This window comes from Dendrobium catenatum, unplaced genomic scaffold, assembly GCF_001605985.2.
Source record: "Dendrobium catenatum unplaced genomic scaffold, ASM160598v2 fragScaff_scaffold_1117, whole genome shotgun sequence".
Taxonomy (NCBI): Eukaryota; Viridiplantae; Streptophyta; class Magnoliopsida; order Asparagales; family Orchidaceae; genus Dendrobium; species Dendrobium catenatum.
Genome location: NW_021319579.1, coordinates 2,058,878 through 2,077,190, shown reverse-complemented (window position 1 = coordinate 2,077,190; position 18,313 = coordinate 2,058,878). Strand labels below are relative to the sequence as shown.

Sequence of the window (18,313 nt, the reverse complement as noted above, 5' to 3'; positions counted from 1 at the left end):
TTGACGTGGTCTATACTGTACGGATTGATTAAGATTTTTTTGTATATATATATATATATATATAATCTAAATTTATAGAATTTATATATTTAATATTTAAATTTTATTATTTATATGATATAACACTTTTGAAGTTAGTACAAACTTCTATAACTAAGAGGGTGTTGAAACAAATATCATTAGATACAAAAAAGGCATGATGGGATCTCGTTGGAAAGGAGCTTAGATCACTAGTTCCCTCCTTAATGGGTAAGGAGTTTCCACCATGCATAAGAGATGAAGAAGTTGCCATAGTATCTTATCGGGAATGGTGATGAGATCTATGATGCACCGCTTTTGTTTCCTCATATTCGATTCCTCTAGCTTTTGGGTTGTCTTCATCGTCTTATTATTCATTTGTAAGTTTCGCCACCCCTCAATCCCTTATCAAAACCCCACCTTTGTTGTCTTTTTAGTCCCTAATGATCTCTCTCACTCCATCGGTGACGTGATTCTAAAGGAGAAGGTCGTGATGATGATGTAATTTAAAATTTTAAGTGTTTGATGACTAAATAAGAAAATTTAAAGGTTATTAAAATTATAAATCTTATAATTTTAGTAGTATATATGTTAATCACCCTTTCATGAAATACATTACTTTAAATTATAAGAAAATAAAAATAACTACTAGTTCTGGGTGAAATCTAATTAGGTTGATCAATCGGAATGCACTGTTGCTTCGCACCTTAATTTTGTTTATCAAGAGTGCTAGAGAATTGTAAAGGGTCCTTCCCCTACTAAGGTTTGGGTGCAAAATCAAGTGTACTTAAGAGCTCCGACATTATGTACCCGAATGCCCTGATGTCGTATACCCGACCACCCTGACGCTCTATAATTTTATGTGAAATTGACCTAGCGTAATAGCGTTGTAGTGCTGTCAGATATATTATAGATAGAAGTGTCGAGCGTGCGATGCTCAAACTTGGTGCCATAGTGATGCGAAATGTGCTGCAGTTTTTCTTTCTCTTTTGTTTTCTTATGGGGTGCATCCATGATTGTTGTATTGCTTTTTCTCTTTGTTTATCCACGTAAGAACCGTATAAGATAAAAGAGAAGCAATGCCAGAGTGATAGAGAAGAGAGATCTATACTAATTCTCCTAAATTTTCATAGCGAATTTCTTGATGTGGAGTGGCATTGTAGCTTTTTTCCAATTTCAAGATTTTTCACATTAAATCCTGATGTTCCTTATTTTCGCTACAATATATATTTGTTGTGTTTTGTTGCAAGTTTTACTTCCGCCTCAACAACTAGTATAAGAGCCACATTCTTTAGTTCTAGTGAGAGTAATGACTAACAAAGCAAAATATAAGATTGATAAGTTTAGTAGTTTGAACTTCGGATTCTGGAGAATGTGAATGTGAATTGCATATTTGTTGCATCATAAAAAGTCGAATTTACCATTGAAAGGAATAACCAAGAAGCTAGATTTTATGAGTATGGAGGAGTAGGAGGTTCTTGATCAGACTACCCTGAGTTTGATTCGACTTTCAATTTCCTCATATGTTTCTTTCAACATTATAAATAAGAAGACTATAGTCGATCTCATGGTTGCACTAACTAAGAAGCCATCGGCCTCAAATAAAATGTTCTTGATGAAGAAATTATTCAATATGAAGATGTAAGACAATACTTCAATGGCAGAGCACATGAATAATCTAAACACTGTTGAGTCCGTGTTAAGTTGGCATCAAATTTTATGATGAGATGAAAGCTTCATTGTTATTGTCTCACTGCATGATAGTTTGGATGGGCTTGTTAATGTTGTAAGTAACTCTTCAAGAAGTTTAAAGTTGAACTTCGAGGATATTATGGGGTTAGAAATGTATGAAGAGGTTCGCAGGAAGATGAATAGTGAATCTTCAAATTCTACTTTACATGTTGAAGCAAGAGGATAGGGTTTAGAGAGAAATTCAAATAGAGGGAGATGTATATTAAGGAGAAAAAAGTCTATTCAGGTACATGCAAAGTTGTTTGTTGGAGCTGTGAAAAGAATGGCCACTTTAAGAACAACTACATAGTTCCAAAGAATGTTAGTAGTAGAGGTCAAGATAAAAATCTTTCTGTAAATGTATCTATAGAAGAGTTTTAGTCAAATTCTTTGATTTTATCTCTAGATAATTTTGAATCTTGGATTATAGATTAAAGTGCTTCATTTCATATAGATTTGAATAAGGAGGCATCTAAGAACTAAATTGAAGGTGAATATGGGCAAAGTGTGTCTAGGAGATAACAATCCCTACAACATTTTAGGACAAGGAGATGTTGATATCAGAATGTCAAATGGGTCAACTTTGAGACTCAAGGATGTTAGGCATGTTCCTTATCTGAAGTGAAACTTAGTTTATGTGAGATAACTTATAAACTAAGGATATATGACATTCTTCATTGGAGATATATGGAATATGATAAAAGGGGCTATGGTAATAGCTCATGACAGTATTGAATGCACCATGTATATTACTAATAAAATATAATATACTATTGGAGTAGCTGATTTAGATGTTGATGGAGGTCTTTGACATCAAAGGCTTGACCATATGAGTAAGAAAAGTTTGCATTCACTTCTTATTTGAGGAAAGCTTTCTAATTTGAAATCTATAAATCTAGATTTTTATGAAGATTTTGTATATGGAAAATAACAAAGGGTGAGTTTCTCAAAGACTGGTTCAAAGGTGAAGTTAAAGAAGTTGGAGTTAGTGCACATTGATATATGAGATTATACTCTAGTCTCTTCTATAGGATTGTCTTTATATAGTTTTTTATTTTTTTTATTTTTTTATGATCACAGTAGAAAGATTTGAGTGCACTTCTTAAAATACAAGTCATATGTTTTTTTATGATTTTAAGAAGTGGAAGCCATGGTTGAGAATGAGACATGTTTAAAGCTCAAGTGTCTTATATCAGATAATGGCAGTGAATATCGTGATAAAAAGTTCAATGCGTATTGTGCTTTGACTGAGATCATGCATGAGTTCAATGTTCTAAGAACTCCATAGAAGAATGATGTTATAGAGCGCATTGAAGAACTATCCCTGAGCGTGTAGGGAGCATGAGGCTGCTTGCAGGTCTACCCAAACAGTTATGGGAAAAAGGTAATGAATATTGCTATTTATCTGATCAATCATTATCATTCAGTTCCTCTAAATGAGGGGTTACTTGAGAAAGCTTGGAGTGGTAAGGATATGAATGAGCATCCTATAGATTCTGTCAAATATATTGAGTTAAAAATATTGATGATCATGAAGACAAAATTGATGAAGTATAAAAGGCTTCGCATACACCTGCTATTGAAGTTAGGAGATCAAGCATAATCTCAAAGTCTATATATATATATATATATATATATATATATCTGATTGATATTGGTGAACCATGGTGCTATGATGAGTCCATTCAATTTGATTATTTAAAGAAGTGGGAGCAAGTCATGGATGATGAGATGCATTCACATGAGTTGAATAAGACATGAGATTTTACATAGCTACCATATGACAAGAAAGCATTGCATAAAAAGTTGGTTTATAGGCTGAAAGAAAATTTTAATGGTGGCAAGCACTATAAGGTTAAGCTTGTAGTAAAAGTTTTCAACAAAAGGAAGTAGTGAACTTCACTGAAATTTTCTCTCTAGTGGTGAAGATTACTACAGTTGGAGTTTTACTAAGCATAGTAGCAATGGAGGATTTACACCTATATAAAATGGATATAAAGGTAGAATTTCTTCAAGATGACCTTGAAGAAGAGTTGTACATAGTGCAATATCAGGAATATGTGATCACATGTAATAAAGAGCTGGTTTGTATGCTTAAAAGAGTCTTTATGAGATGAAGCATACACCAAGATAGTGATACATGAGATTTGATAGGTTTATGTCAGACAATATGATAACAGGTAATGATGTGCTCGGCAGATGATTGTTGTTATTTATAATATTTTGATAATTGTTATGTCCTTCTTCTTTAATATGTGGATGACATGTTAGTTTTAGGGTCGATATAGAGAAGACAAGATATATGAAGGAAAGTTATCAAAGGATTTTGAAATGAAAATTTTGGGTCCAACGAAAAAATTCTTGACATGAGAATTAGTAAGAATAGAAGTGCATGTATGCTGAAGTTGTCTCAATCTAACTAAATTGAAAAGGTGATGCTTAGATTAACATGAGTGGGGTAAAGCCAATTTGTACTCCCTTGGATAGTCATTTTTAGCTAAGGAATAATCGCCTAAATATGAAGCAGAGCAAGAACATATCGAGAAGACTTCATATGTTTTAGCTTGCAAGTCGATATATTAAAAAATATTAATATAAAATACATTTAAAATGTATTAGAATTTAGTACTTTAACTACAAAGTTATTAAAATATTTAAAATTATATCTCATTTCTGTATATAAAGTGATTTCTTATTATTCTATCTTCTAATTTTTTATTCATTTATTATTTTATTATAGCAATAATTTTAATTAGGATGATTTTCTTTTTCATCATATATGAGTCGGCTCGTAACTTGGCTTGAATTCTCAAAATTAAGCTCAAGTTCAAATTCAATTAATTAATCAAGCTCAAGTAAAAAATGGCACTAATATGCAAAAATGAATAAATAAAATTGATGCCACATGTCTATTTTTAGGAGAATAAATGTTCACAAGTAGGCCCCATAGTTTTGAAATATCGGCTCGGTGGTTGAAGAGTATTTTCAAATCTAATGTGGACTGATAAAGTATATTAATTTATGTTGATTCATTAGAATTCAACAATAATTTAGATTAATTTTACTAATTCATTCAAAAAAAATCCTTATAATAAATTAAATGATTAAGATATAAATTTTTTATCATAATAGTTAGAAAAAAAAAAACTTAAAATATTAAAGTCAAGCTTCCCACATAATTATATTCACAAAATATGTAAATACTGCCAATTTTTTGAAAGGATTTTTATTTGTCTTATCTTTTATCACATATTATAAACTATAAAGCAAGGCTCCAAAATTATTTTTTAAGTTGTTGCATCATAATTTATGACATCTATTTAAATCTTCTTATTCCTTTCTCCCTTATATAGCTGTCATATGTCTACTAATCAACAAAAGATTGCAATATGAAAATACAGTACAATTTTGGTGAATTACAAATCTTTGTTGCTCCAAGCAATTAAGTACCTTATCTTGATGCTTAGTTAGAATTATTTCCTAAATATCCATCATGTTAAATTCATGATGATGAGCAAATTATTGTTGATTAATGTGTCTTACCCAAGGTGCAATTAATTATTGGGGTTTATTTTCATGAAAAATTAACACTCTGTAATATTTTAACCTACCTGGACACCTCATGCCATTACGAGGAAATATTTAGAAGATTCCTCTTAATCTGTCTCTCTTTAGTTCTTGTGTTGGAAAGAAGATTTACAATTTTTTTCATCTTCTTGAGTGGGATGATCCAAAACTTTCTCCCCTCAAACCAAATTAGTATGTATAACGCAATACATCACAACGATTCATTTCTTATTTAGGATAACACTGCAAGAAATTCACCAATTACCGATAAAATTTTTGGCGAGATATTTCCGTTGGAACTTTCATTGGTAATTAGTGTAACCGGCAAAATTATGTCATATTTTTTTAAGGAAATTTCACTTCGTTTCCGACGGAATAATTGTCGATAAAAGGTCCTATTTCTTCCTGCATCCGTCTCATGTTCTTTCCTCCTCCAAACGCAACTCTTAGCCTCTTTGTCGCACATTATCATTTAATGTGATTTCTAGATCGTATAGCTTTGTTTATTTGAGATTTGGTTGTTTGGGCTCCAGTAGGTTAGATTCTTGATTTCCAACTCTTCACAGTGCTTCATGTGTTCTATTTTGGCAAGCTGGAAAAGATGAAGTTATGCTAGTTGAGTCACATCATTTTGAGGCTTTGCAAAATGATAAAGATCTATCTTCAATGATAAACATCTTGTGAGTTAGATTTGCCCAACCCCATTCACATGACTAATTCCTTTGCATATGTCAGGTTCGGTCCGGATAACCTCCACCAAAGTCTTCATGTTTGCATAATTCACAACATTGATATGAATAAGGGAACTTAACCAAGTCATATAATTGTTAATAGAGTGTATCATACCTATTAGTGGAATAACGATAACGTTATCTAATACCTCATAATCTAATTTGAAAGAATTATTCTTTTTATCTTTTAATATTACAACAACGACTACCACAATTATATAATTTATTTTATCAATATGAATATCAGCGGAACGAATCTATTAGTCAAAATATCAATATACATCTATATTTATACTCCAAAAATTATATATAATAGCCATAAGTTATATAATCGTAATATACAACCTATATATTTTTTACTATAAAAGCATAACTAAACAAAATAGTAATTTTTTATCAATAATATACCGAAAATCCGTCAAAAATCATTTTTCAGCGCTTGTTTTACTAATGGAAATAATTCCATCTGAAATTTGCCATAATTTGCAGTTTCTGATGGAAAATGCAAGATTTCCAACAAAAAAATTCGCCAAAAATCGCATTTTTTTCCTATAATTAAATAGCAGCCATCCACATCTTAAAATATATTTCTATACATCTCAAGTCTCAAACTCAAACCTAATATCTACTTGTAACTCTTGCTTCTCCCTCTCATTTGCTTGAAAGAAAAGTGAAAGTCACTTGATGATATTATGGATGGGACATTGATGAGATGAATGTGAGGTGTTCGAAGAGGAAATTAGACATTCAATGAGGTGGATGATGAGGTATCTAGATAGAACAATGAAAGAGAGATAATCATTAGCAATTATATAAAGAGAAGAATTTTGGATTTTTTTAGATTGGCCTTAAATAGGGAGGACGTTTGGTTTTAAGCTTAGGGATGTTAGATAAGAAGAGGAAGATAAATTAAGGAAGAAGGAGAATATATATATATATAGAGAGAGAGAGATGAAATTAATGTTCAATTCAATAATAATCAAGTTACATTTCAAGAAAATATTAAAGATTCGTGCATAAGCTAGAACTAGAACATTTGATAAAAAAACTTGTTTATTAACTTGTTTACTACTTTCTAAAGTAACTTTTTAACACAAATATATTTCAACTAGAAATTTTACTAGAGAGCTGATTCAGAAAACAATTAAAAAACAGAATCAAGTGAAATCTTAATCAACTAATAACTTCAATTTGATCATAATCATGAATCTCAAGATACATATCTATTGTTTTGATTTCTATTTGTAAGAATGTCTATTTTGGTGCAAATATAGTTAGAAACTGCAGTGATAATTTGTAAGAATCTTAATTTGAAGCTACGAGTGTTTTTAGATTCATGTAATTATCTTAGTTTGAACTTAGGTTTCGTTTGGGATAATTTTTTTCATGCTTCTTAAAAACGACTTTTTAGTACAAAAATTAGTTTTAAGAAGCAGTAAAAAAATCATCTCAAATGAAATCTTAGCAGTTGAACAAACAACTTCTCGCATTTACATTTATTTATGATGAAAAAGACAAGCCGTATACCACTATTCAGCATCCTATGATGCATCAATGTCATGATGACAGCCGAAGAAATTCAGAAAGCAGTTGAATGGCCGAGAAGGTTTCTTAGAGCTGACGGCAGTTCATATAAGAGACGGCAGCCATTAATCCACTATATATTTTCTTTATTTCCAACAAGTGTTTCCGGCTAATATAAACCCCACAGAAAAGGGAAATTATTGGGTCAGGTGACCGAAGGCGAAATATAAGTTCGAACATCCAATAAAAATTTGCCGCGTCACCTTGCGCTTTAGTTGCGCTTTTTGACTTGCGCTTTAGTTGCGCTTTGGTTGCGCTTTAGTTGCGCTTTAGTTGCGTTTTTTGACTTGCGCTTTAGTTGCGCTTTACTTGCGCTAATTTTAAAATAATATTTTATTAATATTCGGACCTATCTCTGTGTTCGGTCACCTGACCCAATAATTTGCCCACAAAAAAAGCACTTTTCAAAGATAATTATTGTTGTTTACTAGAAAATTTGAGACTAATGGGAAGGCTCTTTTGCTTCTTTCTAAAGCAACTTTTTAATAAATAATTTCTACTAAAAAATTGTTTTAGAAAGAAACAAGAAAGCCGCCCCAAATGAAGCCCAAATATATATTTTTTATTTTAGAATGATTTAAAAAATATGATATGCATAAATAAAAGTGATAAGAAGTCAAATATTTTTAAAAATAAAAAAATGAAATATATTTTATATTTTAAAATTATTTAAAAATATGATTAGAAAAAAATTAGAATAGATTATCACGCAATTGCAATAATCCACTATATAATAAAAGATATAAGAATCTGCTTCATCTCATAATTGAAAATGATGGAATTATACAGTTGAAAACAATAGTTTAATTATTGTTGTAGAGCTTATAATATAAATCAAATGTCCACAAACAAATAATTATAGCCCAATAACTTAGTTATTGATATGTCACCCAAAATCACCCTGATTGTGCAAGAATTAATATTTTGAGGCATATTTTAGTTGGCAATTTTTGAAATTAAATGCAGAACCATCTGAATTCCAATTTCAGCAAACTTATAGTCAAATTGAATGTCTGAATGAGACAAACCCAACAACACCAAAGTCGGTTCAATCCAAATGGGCTCAAATCAAGGGCCTAAAGCATATTCGGAAGCTCCAAAATATTTATTGGATGACCAAATGATATCCAAGGTTTGTATGTTTATAGTCATATCGAGCGGTTCAACGAGACAAATCCATTGAACCCAATATTGCTTAATTCTAACATCATTACGGCACATAAATACTGAACCAATATTTCATAATCGAGGGAATCATTATGGGCCATCCGATGGAGCACTCCAAATTTACCCTAGATCTTATCCATATTTATGGAGAATGCTACTCTCAAAATCTATAAATAAATCCTATCTTCCCACATGAAAGGGAGTCAAGACTTTTGGAGGCTTAGACCACGAGCTAGAGACTCAAGTGTGTTCTAAAGCTTGAAAAATCTCTTGAGCTCTACCCCGGCACCAATACTGACAAACCCATGCCACCAAGTCGTTACTTAGACGTCCAACCATCATCATCGAATTTCCATATGGTAGCCATCAATAGCTTTTGTTTGACCACTGTCGTTCGCCGACATGATTCCTTTGACCTCGATCGCCCTCCGACTATGGGCCCTCGGGCCTCCATTACCCATCGATTATGGTCCCTTATGTAAAACCCCTCAGATTTTTAATTTTTTTGAGTGCTGTTAGTCCGTACGAACTGACTAGTATGGGACGAACTGAAGAAAATTGTGAAAAACGGTATGGTTCGTCTGTGAGAACCTGTACGAACCGTCGGGACGAAATTTGTCCAGAGAGCAAGTCATTTAGGGACGAATACACTTTGTCTGAAGACGATTCATCCAGAGGGAAAATCGTCTCGGGGTGAATACACTTCGTCCGGGACGATCTGCATGTGTATATAATGGATTGAGATCTTTTTGTGAAGAGAGAGAAAGCTGGAGAGAGAAAGAGAAGGAAAGAGAAGAGGAAGGCTTGATTTCGGATGCCGCGAAGCGCTTTTCGTCCGTAGCCGCTGTTAGAAGAATTGTTTATCGCGCAGTAAGGAATCCGAATCCTGTTTCTGATTTCAAAGATTTTGTGTTTTGATATTTTTCTGCTCCGTTTTGTGTTTCCGTTACCGAAAAACGTGCATATCTTTGTATTGACGAAATTTTTACAGCGTAACTTTTGGTATGTTGTTGAAATGATGATTTTGCATGATTTGAGTATTTTCTGGAAAATTTTCACTGGGTATTTTGAATTCTGTGAGATTTTTATCGAATAGAATATTATCCGGATGTTGAAAAATATTGATTCAGTACAAGTAAAGTTTTGAAACGTTGTTTTATGAGATTTCTAGTAATTTGGTAATTTTCTAGATCTGTGTATTTTACAACGACTTCTGTCAAATATACGATATTTTAAGGGGTTTTCTAAATTGAGCCAAATCATATTTATTGGTTGCAATGCGTTGATGATAATGATAAATGTGGTTATATGATTGAAATTATTATGATACTACTGTGATACCACTGTGTGTGTGAAAGATAAGTAAGAACTGGTTAAATCGTTGGTTGGAGACTGATTGACCTGTACAGGATGGTGGGCCGATGGGCTTTCCTTTAAATACGGTTTGGTGTTATCCTCTACTGATCACGTGATTATTGAAGGGAGTTATAAGGAGGTGATTACTGTGCCGACGGGCAAAGAGTGACGACTCTTTTCACTGAGCCAATGGATAAGATACAAGATATATGATACAAGACTGAAAAACACCGTAATAGCCAGGACTTTTACTTGTTGAGTATTTTGTGAGTATGATTATTGATTACTGAAATACATGTGTTTAATCATTGTTCTTATTATTATTGTACGGATTTATCGTTACTGTATGACTTTACTATTAATGCATGATTTTACTACTATAGCATTACTGTTATGTCACTGGATTATTACTAATACTGATGCATGCACTAATATTACTGATTCACTTTATTGACAATATGCACGTGATATACTGTGTAAGTGACATGTAATTCACTAAACACGTGATATAGATAACTGAATTGCAAGTGTACATCTTGATATGATTCTACGGCATTGATTGATTCCAACTGTTTCAAACGATGTTATGATTTTATTTCATTGATTTGATTTTAACAGTCATGAACGATAGTATTGATTTGATATTTTATACCGATTGATATTATTGAACCGATGAATTCTTTTTATACGATTGATATTATTGATTGATTTGATTGATATTACCGATACGAAGATTTCTTTAACGATTTAACTTAAATTTTAGATATGAAGATTTGTCTACTGAATTGACTGGTATTATTGATACGACTACTACTGTAGAGATTTGATGCACGTAATGATTCATTGAGCTTTACGAACTTTTATACCGTTTATTGATTCTTCCACTGATAGTGATAGCTTCACACGTTCCTGTATTGATTCCTGTTATTATACTGATACTGCTTACGTATTAATTTCTGTTTATGCATTGACTCAGTGATCATGTGTAAGTCACTGCTATGATATGACTGATTGACGTGCATACTGCTTCCATACCGTGCTTTGATTTTAGTTGTAGATATTTGGTGACCTGCTAGGCTTTTTGAAGCTCATTATATGTGGTTAATATTTTCAGGTCAAGGCAAGGGAGCAGAAGATTGAGGTTGATCAGAAATCTTTAGGTTTTTATTCTTTTGTTATAGTGATTCTTTTTGTACTCATGACAGGATGGATTATATGTGATTAATGTGTAGATCCTGAATATTGTAAATGAACTTTTGGGAATGAATAGAAATGTTTACATGATGTTTTAAATTGTAGATTTTGTTAGACTGTTTATCACTTATTGATGACTATAGATAGCTCTGGTAGAAGATTGACTTAAAGGATTGACTGAATAATTCTTTCCAAGTTAGATCTTGAGACGTCACACCTCCAACCACCGTCACTTGCCGACTACGGGCCCTCCGATTACTGTCACATGTCGACAACAGTCCCTCCGACCTCCATCACCCACCAACTATGGTCCCTCAGTCCGCCATCACCCACCAAGTACAGTATCTCTAGTAGAAGTCGTCTACCAACTACAGTCCCTCCTTGTGTCATCGCTTGCCAACAACGGTCTCTTCAACCTCCTTCGCCCATTGACTACGATCTTCAATGGTAGGTGGAGAATTATGGATTGGCTGAGAAACACAAAAATGACTAGTTGCACTAGTTGTGTAAACTGAAAGAATTTTTGTTTCTTTTATTTTTTTCATTTATTGATTTCTTATTTTTCAATGATAACCAATAATCCTTTACAACCAAATCAATTTAACATTCATAGCTGATTAATTGTATTAAAGAAATATAAATAATGAAAAAATATTGTTCACATTACTGTAGTAGTTAATATTTACATTATGTCGGTAAAAAGTTCAAAATATTACATATAATAGCCTTTATAGGTCACAAAAGAATATATAAACGAGAGAGGTAGAATAAAAATTACACTAGTATCCCAACTAAGCCTCAAATCGAAGGCTTCTTACCTAAAATCATTTAAATAATGCAATGAGTGAGTAGCTCAGCAATTACAAAAAACATACAACTGAAATCAATATAAGGCATAAGAGAAAAATATGCTTTAAATCATATAAGAAAATTTATACTTGTCACATATATCAATCAATCATTTTGTCTTTATTATACAATCAATTTTCATTCAATTATTCTCGTTAGTCTATCAATTATACAATACATTAGTAACGATATCTGAATTCAATAATGGTAAGCAATAACACTGATCAGTCTATATTCAATAATCAATGTCAGTAATCAATAATAATTAGTATTAGTAATCAATATTCTCTATACCAAATATTCAATTGAGAATATCTTATGGATATCTTACTTCTGCACTTATAACTCCCAAACAATCGCCCCTTAGAATCCTAATTAGTCATATTCGATCAATCTCAATCGTATCATTCGATTTATCTTGTCAATAAGCAATCATATCAGTGTTTATATATATATATATATATATATATATATATCATATATATCATATATATCAATACTGGTAGTAATATTTGTAATATATCAATACTAGCAGTATTATCTGTAATATATCAATACTAATAATATAATACTCTTATAATATATATTAATATTGATAGTAATATCTGTAATATATAAATACTGACAACATTATATGTAACATATCAATATTGGTAGTACTCTTGTCATATATGTTAATATTGGCAGTATTATCTGTAATATATTAATATTAACAGTACTCTTATCATATATATCAATATTAGCAGTATTATGTGTAATCTTATCATTGAGGTATCAGTACGATTATCCATACTCTTATCATCAATCAAATATCAATCATTACAACATTGTCATATCAATACATCATTTTCATACATATTAATCACTTCAATTATTTTATCACATATCAAATTTTTGTATTTTCATGTCAATCATAATACATCATTTTCATCCTATTTTCAGTATGTTGATCTTTTTTATACACATTTTACCCGAAAAATTTTAAACACATATTTAACTGATGAAAATATAATAAGATCATATCAAATCGTTCATAATGATCAAATCTATAACATATTGAAAGTGATGTAATGAAAACTTAGAAAATTCGGAGATAATTTAGTTTTAACAGATCCAGGAGAGATAAATCCGTAAAAATCAAAATCATCAAAAATAAAAGTAAGAGGATAGTTACCTACAATCAATAAAATAATCTGAGGAGGTGGGAGAGGAACGAAAAGGTATATATATATATATATGAAAAATGTTGTTAGTGGCCTAGCTCCGTAGTGCTACCCACCGCTGCAGTGCTGCATGTCAATTTCAGAGTTACTATAGAACAGAGACACAAGCTCTATAGCGCTACCCACCTCCGGCCTGTTGCCACCTTTGGCTGATCGCTCACCTCCGACCGTTGCCACCGCCACCTCCAACTGCCGCCACCTCCTGTCGACCGCCAACGCCGCCCTGCCGCCCTCGTCGGCCACTTAGGCACAACTTTTTTACAACATTTACTTTGTTTCAAATAAAAATTAATAATAATAATAACTGCATTCCTTTTATAATCATCCAAATAACTCCAAAGTATTCATTTTACATGCATTCCTTTTACAATGCATTCCTTTTTTAGGAAACCAAACAACCCCTAAGTGAAAACCCAAGAATAAGAAAAATTATGGGGTCTCACACAATTGCAATAATCTACTATATAGTAGAAGAAACAAGAATCCTTCATTTCTCGTAACCAAGGAAAATGAAATTATACACAATTGAAAACAATAGTATTATTCTTATTATAGAGATTACATAAAATGAATATCCACAAGCATACAGTTAAAGACAAACAATAGTATATATCTTAATGGTCAAGTGATAATAGTCATATGAGGTAAGTCTGACAATGGCGGTGGTATGTGTTCGTCTATGGTGATGGTTAAAGATGCAACAAATTTTTTTAGTTCTTTTAGCTCTCGAATTTCTACTTCTATAAAAAAAATTAGGTCCTACTATTAGCCTTTTTAGAGGAGCATATTGGTTATGGCCAACGTTCAAATGTTCCATTGAATAGTTCATATATATCCCCTTTATCATAGATTGTTTATCAAACATTTGAGTACCTTAATGATGTCATAATTGAATGATCTTGAGCTCGTTAGATTTGTATCATCGAGTCGCTCATTTTAACTATAAACATACATGATTTTCATATCGTTCGATCTGCAAATTGATGCACATAAGCTTTCAAATCAATATCTTGATTTTGAACTCATTTGAAGTCAGTTTAGATCACTTATAGTGTCGTTGAGTTTATCTCGTTGAGACATTCAATTTAATTATAAGTTTACTAAAATTAGAATTTGGGTGATTTTAACTTTAGTTCTAATATTATCTAGGGATTTGTATTAATAAACTGAATTTTCGGAGCTGTATTAATCATAGTTGAAAAAATTATGACATAATATCCTGCTATAAAATGAAAAAATAAAATAATAAAAAAAAATCCTACCACATGTTTTAAAAAATAGGATTTTTTCTCTTAAAATATTATATGCTGACAGATCTTTCAAATTTTTTGGCACATAATAGAATTTTAAATTTATCCGGTTGCAATTTTGTATTTTTGTGTCAGAATGTGCTGACACGATTTTTTAATCATTTTATTTAGATGGAATAATTTATAAATAGTTTACAAATTGAAATCAAAGAAGAAAAAAATAAAATTTTCTTAAGGTTCAATTAAATTTAAATTATACAATTCTTGAGGTTTGTTGGCGAATTTGTAGATTTTGAAGGAGTTGGAACAAAAATAAAGTGGCAATTACATGTATAAAGAATTTATTAAAAGGGATTTACTAAATGTTATAAATTATTTATTTATTTCTTTTATCTATATGTCTAATATTTTAATTTTTATATTATTTTAATATCTATGTAACATCAAAATATGCACATAAAAATATATTTAATTTTAAATAAAATAGTATCAGTAATATTTTTATATAATTTAAAATTTTTAGTTAAATATAAATAAATATAAATGTTTAAATATTAGTGATGCATCATCAAAAATTAAACTTGATTTGGTACGAATCGTGAGACAAATTTGAGTTAAAATTTTTGAAATCAAATCTAGGACTATCTGAACTCCGATTTCATCAAATTTATAGTCGAACTAAACATATCGAAAAGACGAACCCAACGACATTGAATTTGACTCAATCCGAGCCCAAATAGATCAAATTGAAGACCCGAAGCACATGTAGAAGGTTTAAATCATAATTTGGACGACCAATCGATTTCCAAACACGACATGCTTATAGTCGAATCGAGCGACTCATCGAGATGAATCCAACGAGCTGAAGATCGTCAAATTCTGATGTCATTAAAAAATACTCAAATACTCGATAAATGGTTTACAATCAAGAGAGTCGATATCGACTGTCCACTTATAACACTCCCAACATGTCTTGACCTTCTCCTAATTTAATGATCATGCCACTCCCAAAAAAAAATGAGCATGCCACTCCAAAAAAAAATTAGAAATAGATCCCTCGTTTTCATTGAGGGGACCTAAGCAAAAGAAAGAGAGAAATCAGATTTCTCTTGCCACCAAATTCCTCCTCAACCATTGCCCGACCACCAACTGTCATCGGACTATCACCGAGCTTCTACCGACTACCAGTTGCCATCGGATTTCTGCTCAATCACCGACTATCGCCTAACTTCTATCCAACCCCTGTTTATTGCTAGATTTCGACTTGGTAGTTGACTATTGTAATTTTGATCGTCCTTAAGTTTGAGGACAAATCTATTATTTGTAATCTACTTAATACATTAGTGGATTCATTTCAACTGAGTGTGACCCTACGATTTTTCCCTTCAAGATTTTCCACGTAAAAAACTCTGGCGTTTCTGTTCTTTCTCTGTTTGTGAGCTGGATAATCGTTCAATACTCAAATGTAAAATTTCATATTTTACCGCCGCTAATATTTTAGCCCGAAATCCTTAGATATATAAATACATATAAATTTTATGTCATACATGTAAATCACATGCTATTAGGGGTGCAAATGAGTTAAGTTGAGCTCAAGTCATCCTTAACTCAAGCTCAACTTACGAGTCAAATCCCGAGCTCAAACTTAGATCGAGCTGGATCGAATCCAAGATAATCAAACAAGCTTAAAATTCTACTGGAGCTTGAGCTCGAAACTCTCGATAAACCAACTTCGCTAGCTCATTAACGAGTTACAGTCTAACACATTTTAAAACTTTTGTGTTATCCATATAATTCCCTGGATGTAGAAGTCGAAAACGTGTAGAGAACTTTTCGGGGAGCGTACCTGGACGCTGGAGAAGCGCGGGTGGCGGACGAGCGTGGCCTCGAGGCCGGCCTTCAGCTCGTCGGCGCGGATGAATTTTCCCATCCCCAAAATGGCTATGATGTGACAGTTGAACTGAGGCTGCCGGAAAATCCTCGCCGCTGGGCTGAGCTGCTGCCCCTCGTCTTCCTTCGCCGCCGCCTTCTCTGTCTCCGTCGCCGAAGATATAAAGCCCCGAGTCGGAATCTTTACTGCAGGAGGATTTTTACCGGCTGTCTTCGTAGCGCCCATTGCCTTTCTTGCTTCACACTGTAAATTGGGAACGGAAAGGGTTGGCCCATTTATAGAAGAGATTCGAAAAACTTGTGCTTCGAAAATAAAATATAACGCAGAAGCATTAGCTGCACTCAAGAAAGCTGATAAAGAATTTTACCAACTAATTAATTAAATGATGCTACACTTTCCTAAATCCGTTGGGAATATGTACCCATCTTTATTTATTAATTAAGATATTAAAGTTTCAATTAAGAGATTAATTAAAACATCAAGCTCATATACAATATATAAGTCTATATTTAAACACTCAGGCCTTGCTTGATTTTTCGGCTCTATTTTTTCGTATTTTCGTTTTTAACTGAGCTTTCATAACAACAAATGGAGAAAAAAATTCTTCTCAAATCGGCAAAAATACCGAGGTTCACTAGAAATTATTTTGAAGAAGTGGGTATTACGGAAAACAAACAAGACCTCAAAAAGAAAAAAAATTCAATATTCAGATCAAAATTTTGATCATTATAAGTCTTTATTATATCAAAAAAAAATTTAAGATATTTTTAAATGGGTATAATATATAAATAATTAATACCGAGGTTCACTAGAAATTATTTTGAAGAAGTGGGTATTACGGAAAACAAACAAGACCTCAAAAAGAAAAAAAATTCAATATTCAGATCAAAATTTTGATCATTATAAGTCTTTATTATATCAAAAAAAAAATTAAGATATTTTTAAATGGGTATAATATATAAATAATTAATATTATATTAATATTAAAATTAATATAAAACTTCTTATCTCCAGTATCATTATTTATTATCATAAATATAAATTAAGAAAAATTGATAGGGAAAGATGTGGAGACATTGATGCCACGTGCCCCATCGATTTTAATGATGGATATCATGGACGTTTTTGATTTTTTTTTTGGTGGATTGATAATAATTTAATAATGGCCTGTTGTTATAAAGGTTGTATTTGTTTGCCTATATTAATTATATATGAAATTAATGCATGTACGTACAGAAATAGTTAAATCAGACGACTTAATATACTTACCAAAAATATATTTAAAAAATTATAAAATATTGATTTTAACTTTGATTTATAAATTCATTTTATTTGTATTACTAGAGGGTCAAAATAGTATAAAAAAATATGCTAGTATGATTGATATATTATCAAAAATTTATCTTCATCGGACACAAATCTTGAGCAAAATTGAGTTGAAAGCTTTTGAAATTTAATCTGGACCATCCAAACTTCGACTTTAGCAAATTTATAGTTGAACTAAACGTCTTGGAAAAAACGAACCCACCGACATCAAAATAAGTCAAATTCAAGCCCAAATGAGCCCACATCAAGAGTCCAAAGCATATTTGAAAGGGTCAAAACATAATTTGGATTACCTAACGAATTCCATACGTGACATGCTTATAGTCAAATTGAGCGGCTCGATGAGACAATTCTAACCAGCTCAAGATCACCATATTCTGATATCATTAAGATATTCAAAAGATCAATAAACGGTCCATGAACAAA

The 18,313-nt window shown here is 31.7% G+C and overlaps 1 protein-coding gene across 1 annotated transcript in view; it reads right to left on the bottom strand.

Annotated features, from left to right (window-relative positions):
* LOC110103233 (O-acyltransferase WSD1) overlaps window positions 1–16,920 on the bottom strand; it is a 32,032-nt gene extending 15,112 nt beyond the window's left edge. The window contains exon 1 of the mRNA XM_028698642.1: window positions 16,517–16,920. Coding sequence (XP_028554475.1) covers window positions 16,517–16,786 — 270 coding nt within the window. The 5' untranslated portion in view covers window positions 16,787–16,920. The remainder of the gene's footprint in view (window positions 1–16,516) is intronic.
* Window positions 16,921–18,313: the final 1,393 nt, after the last annotated feature.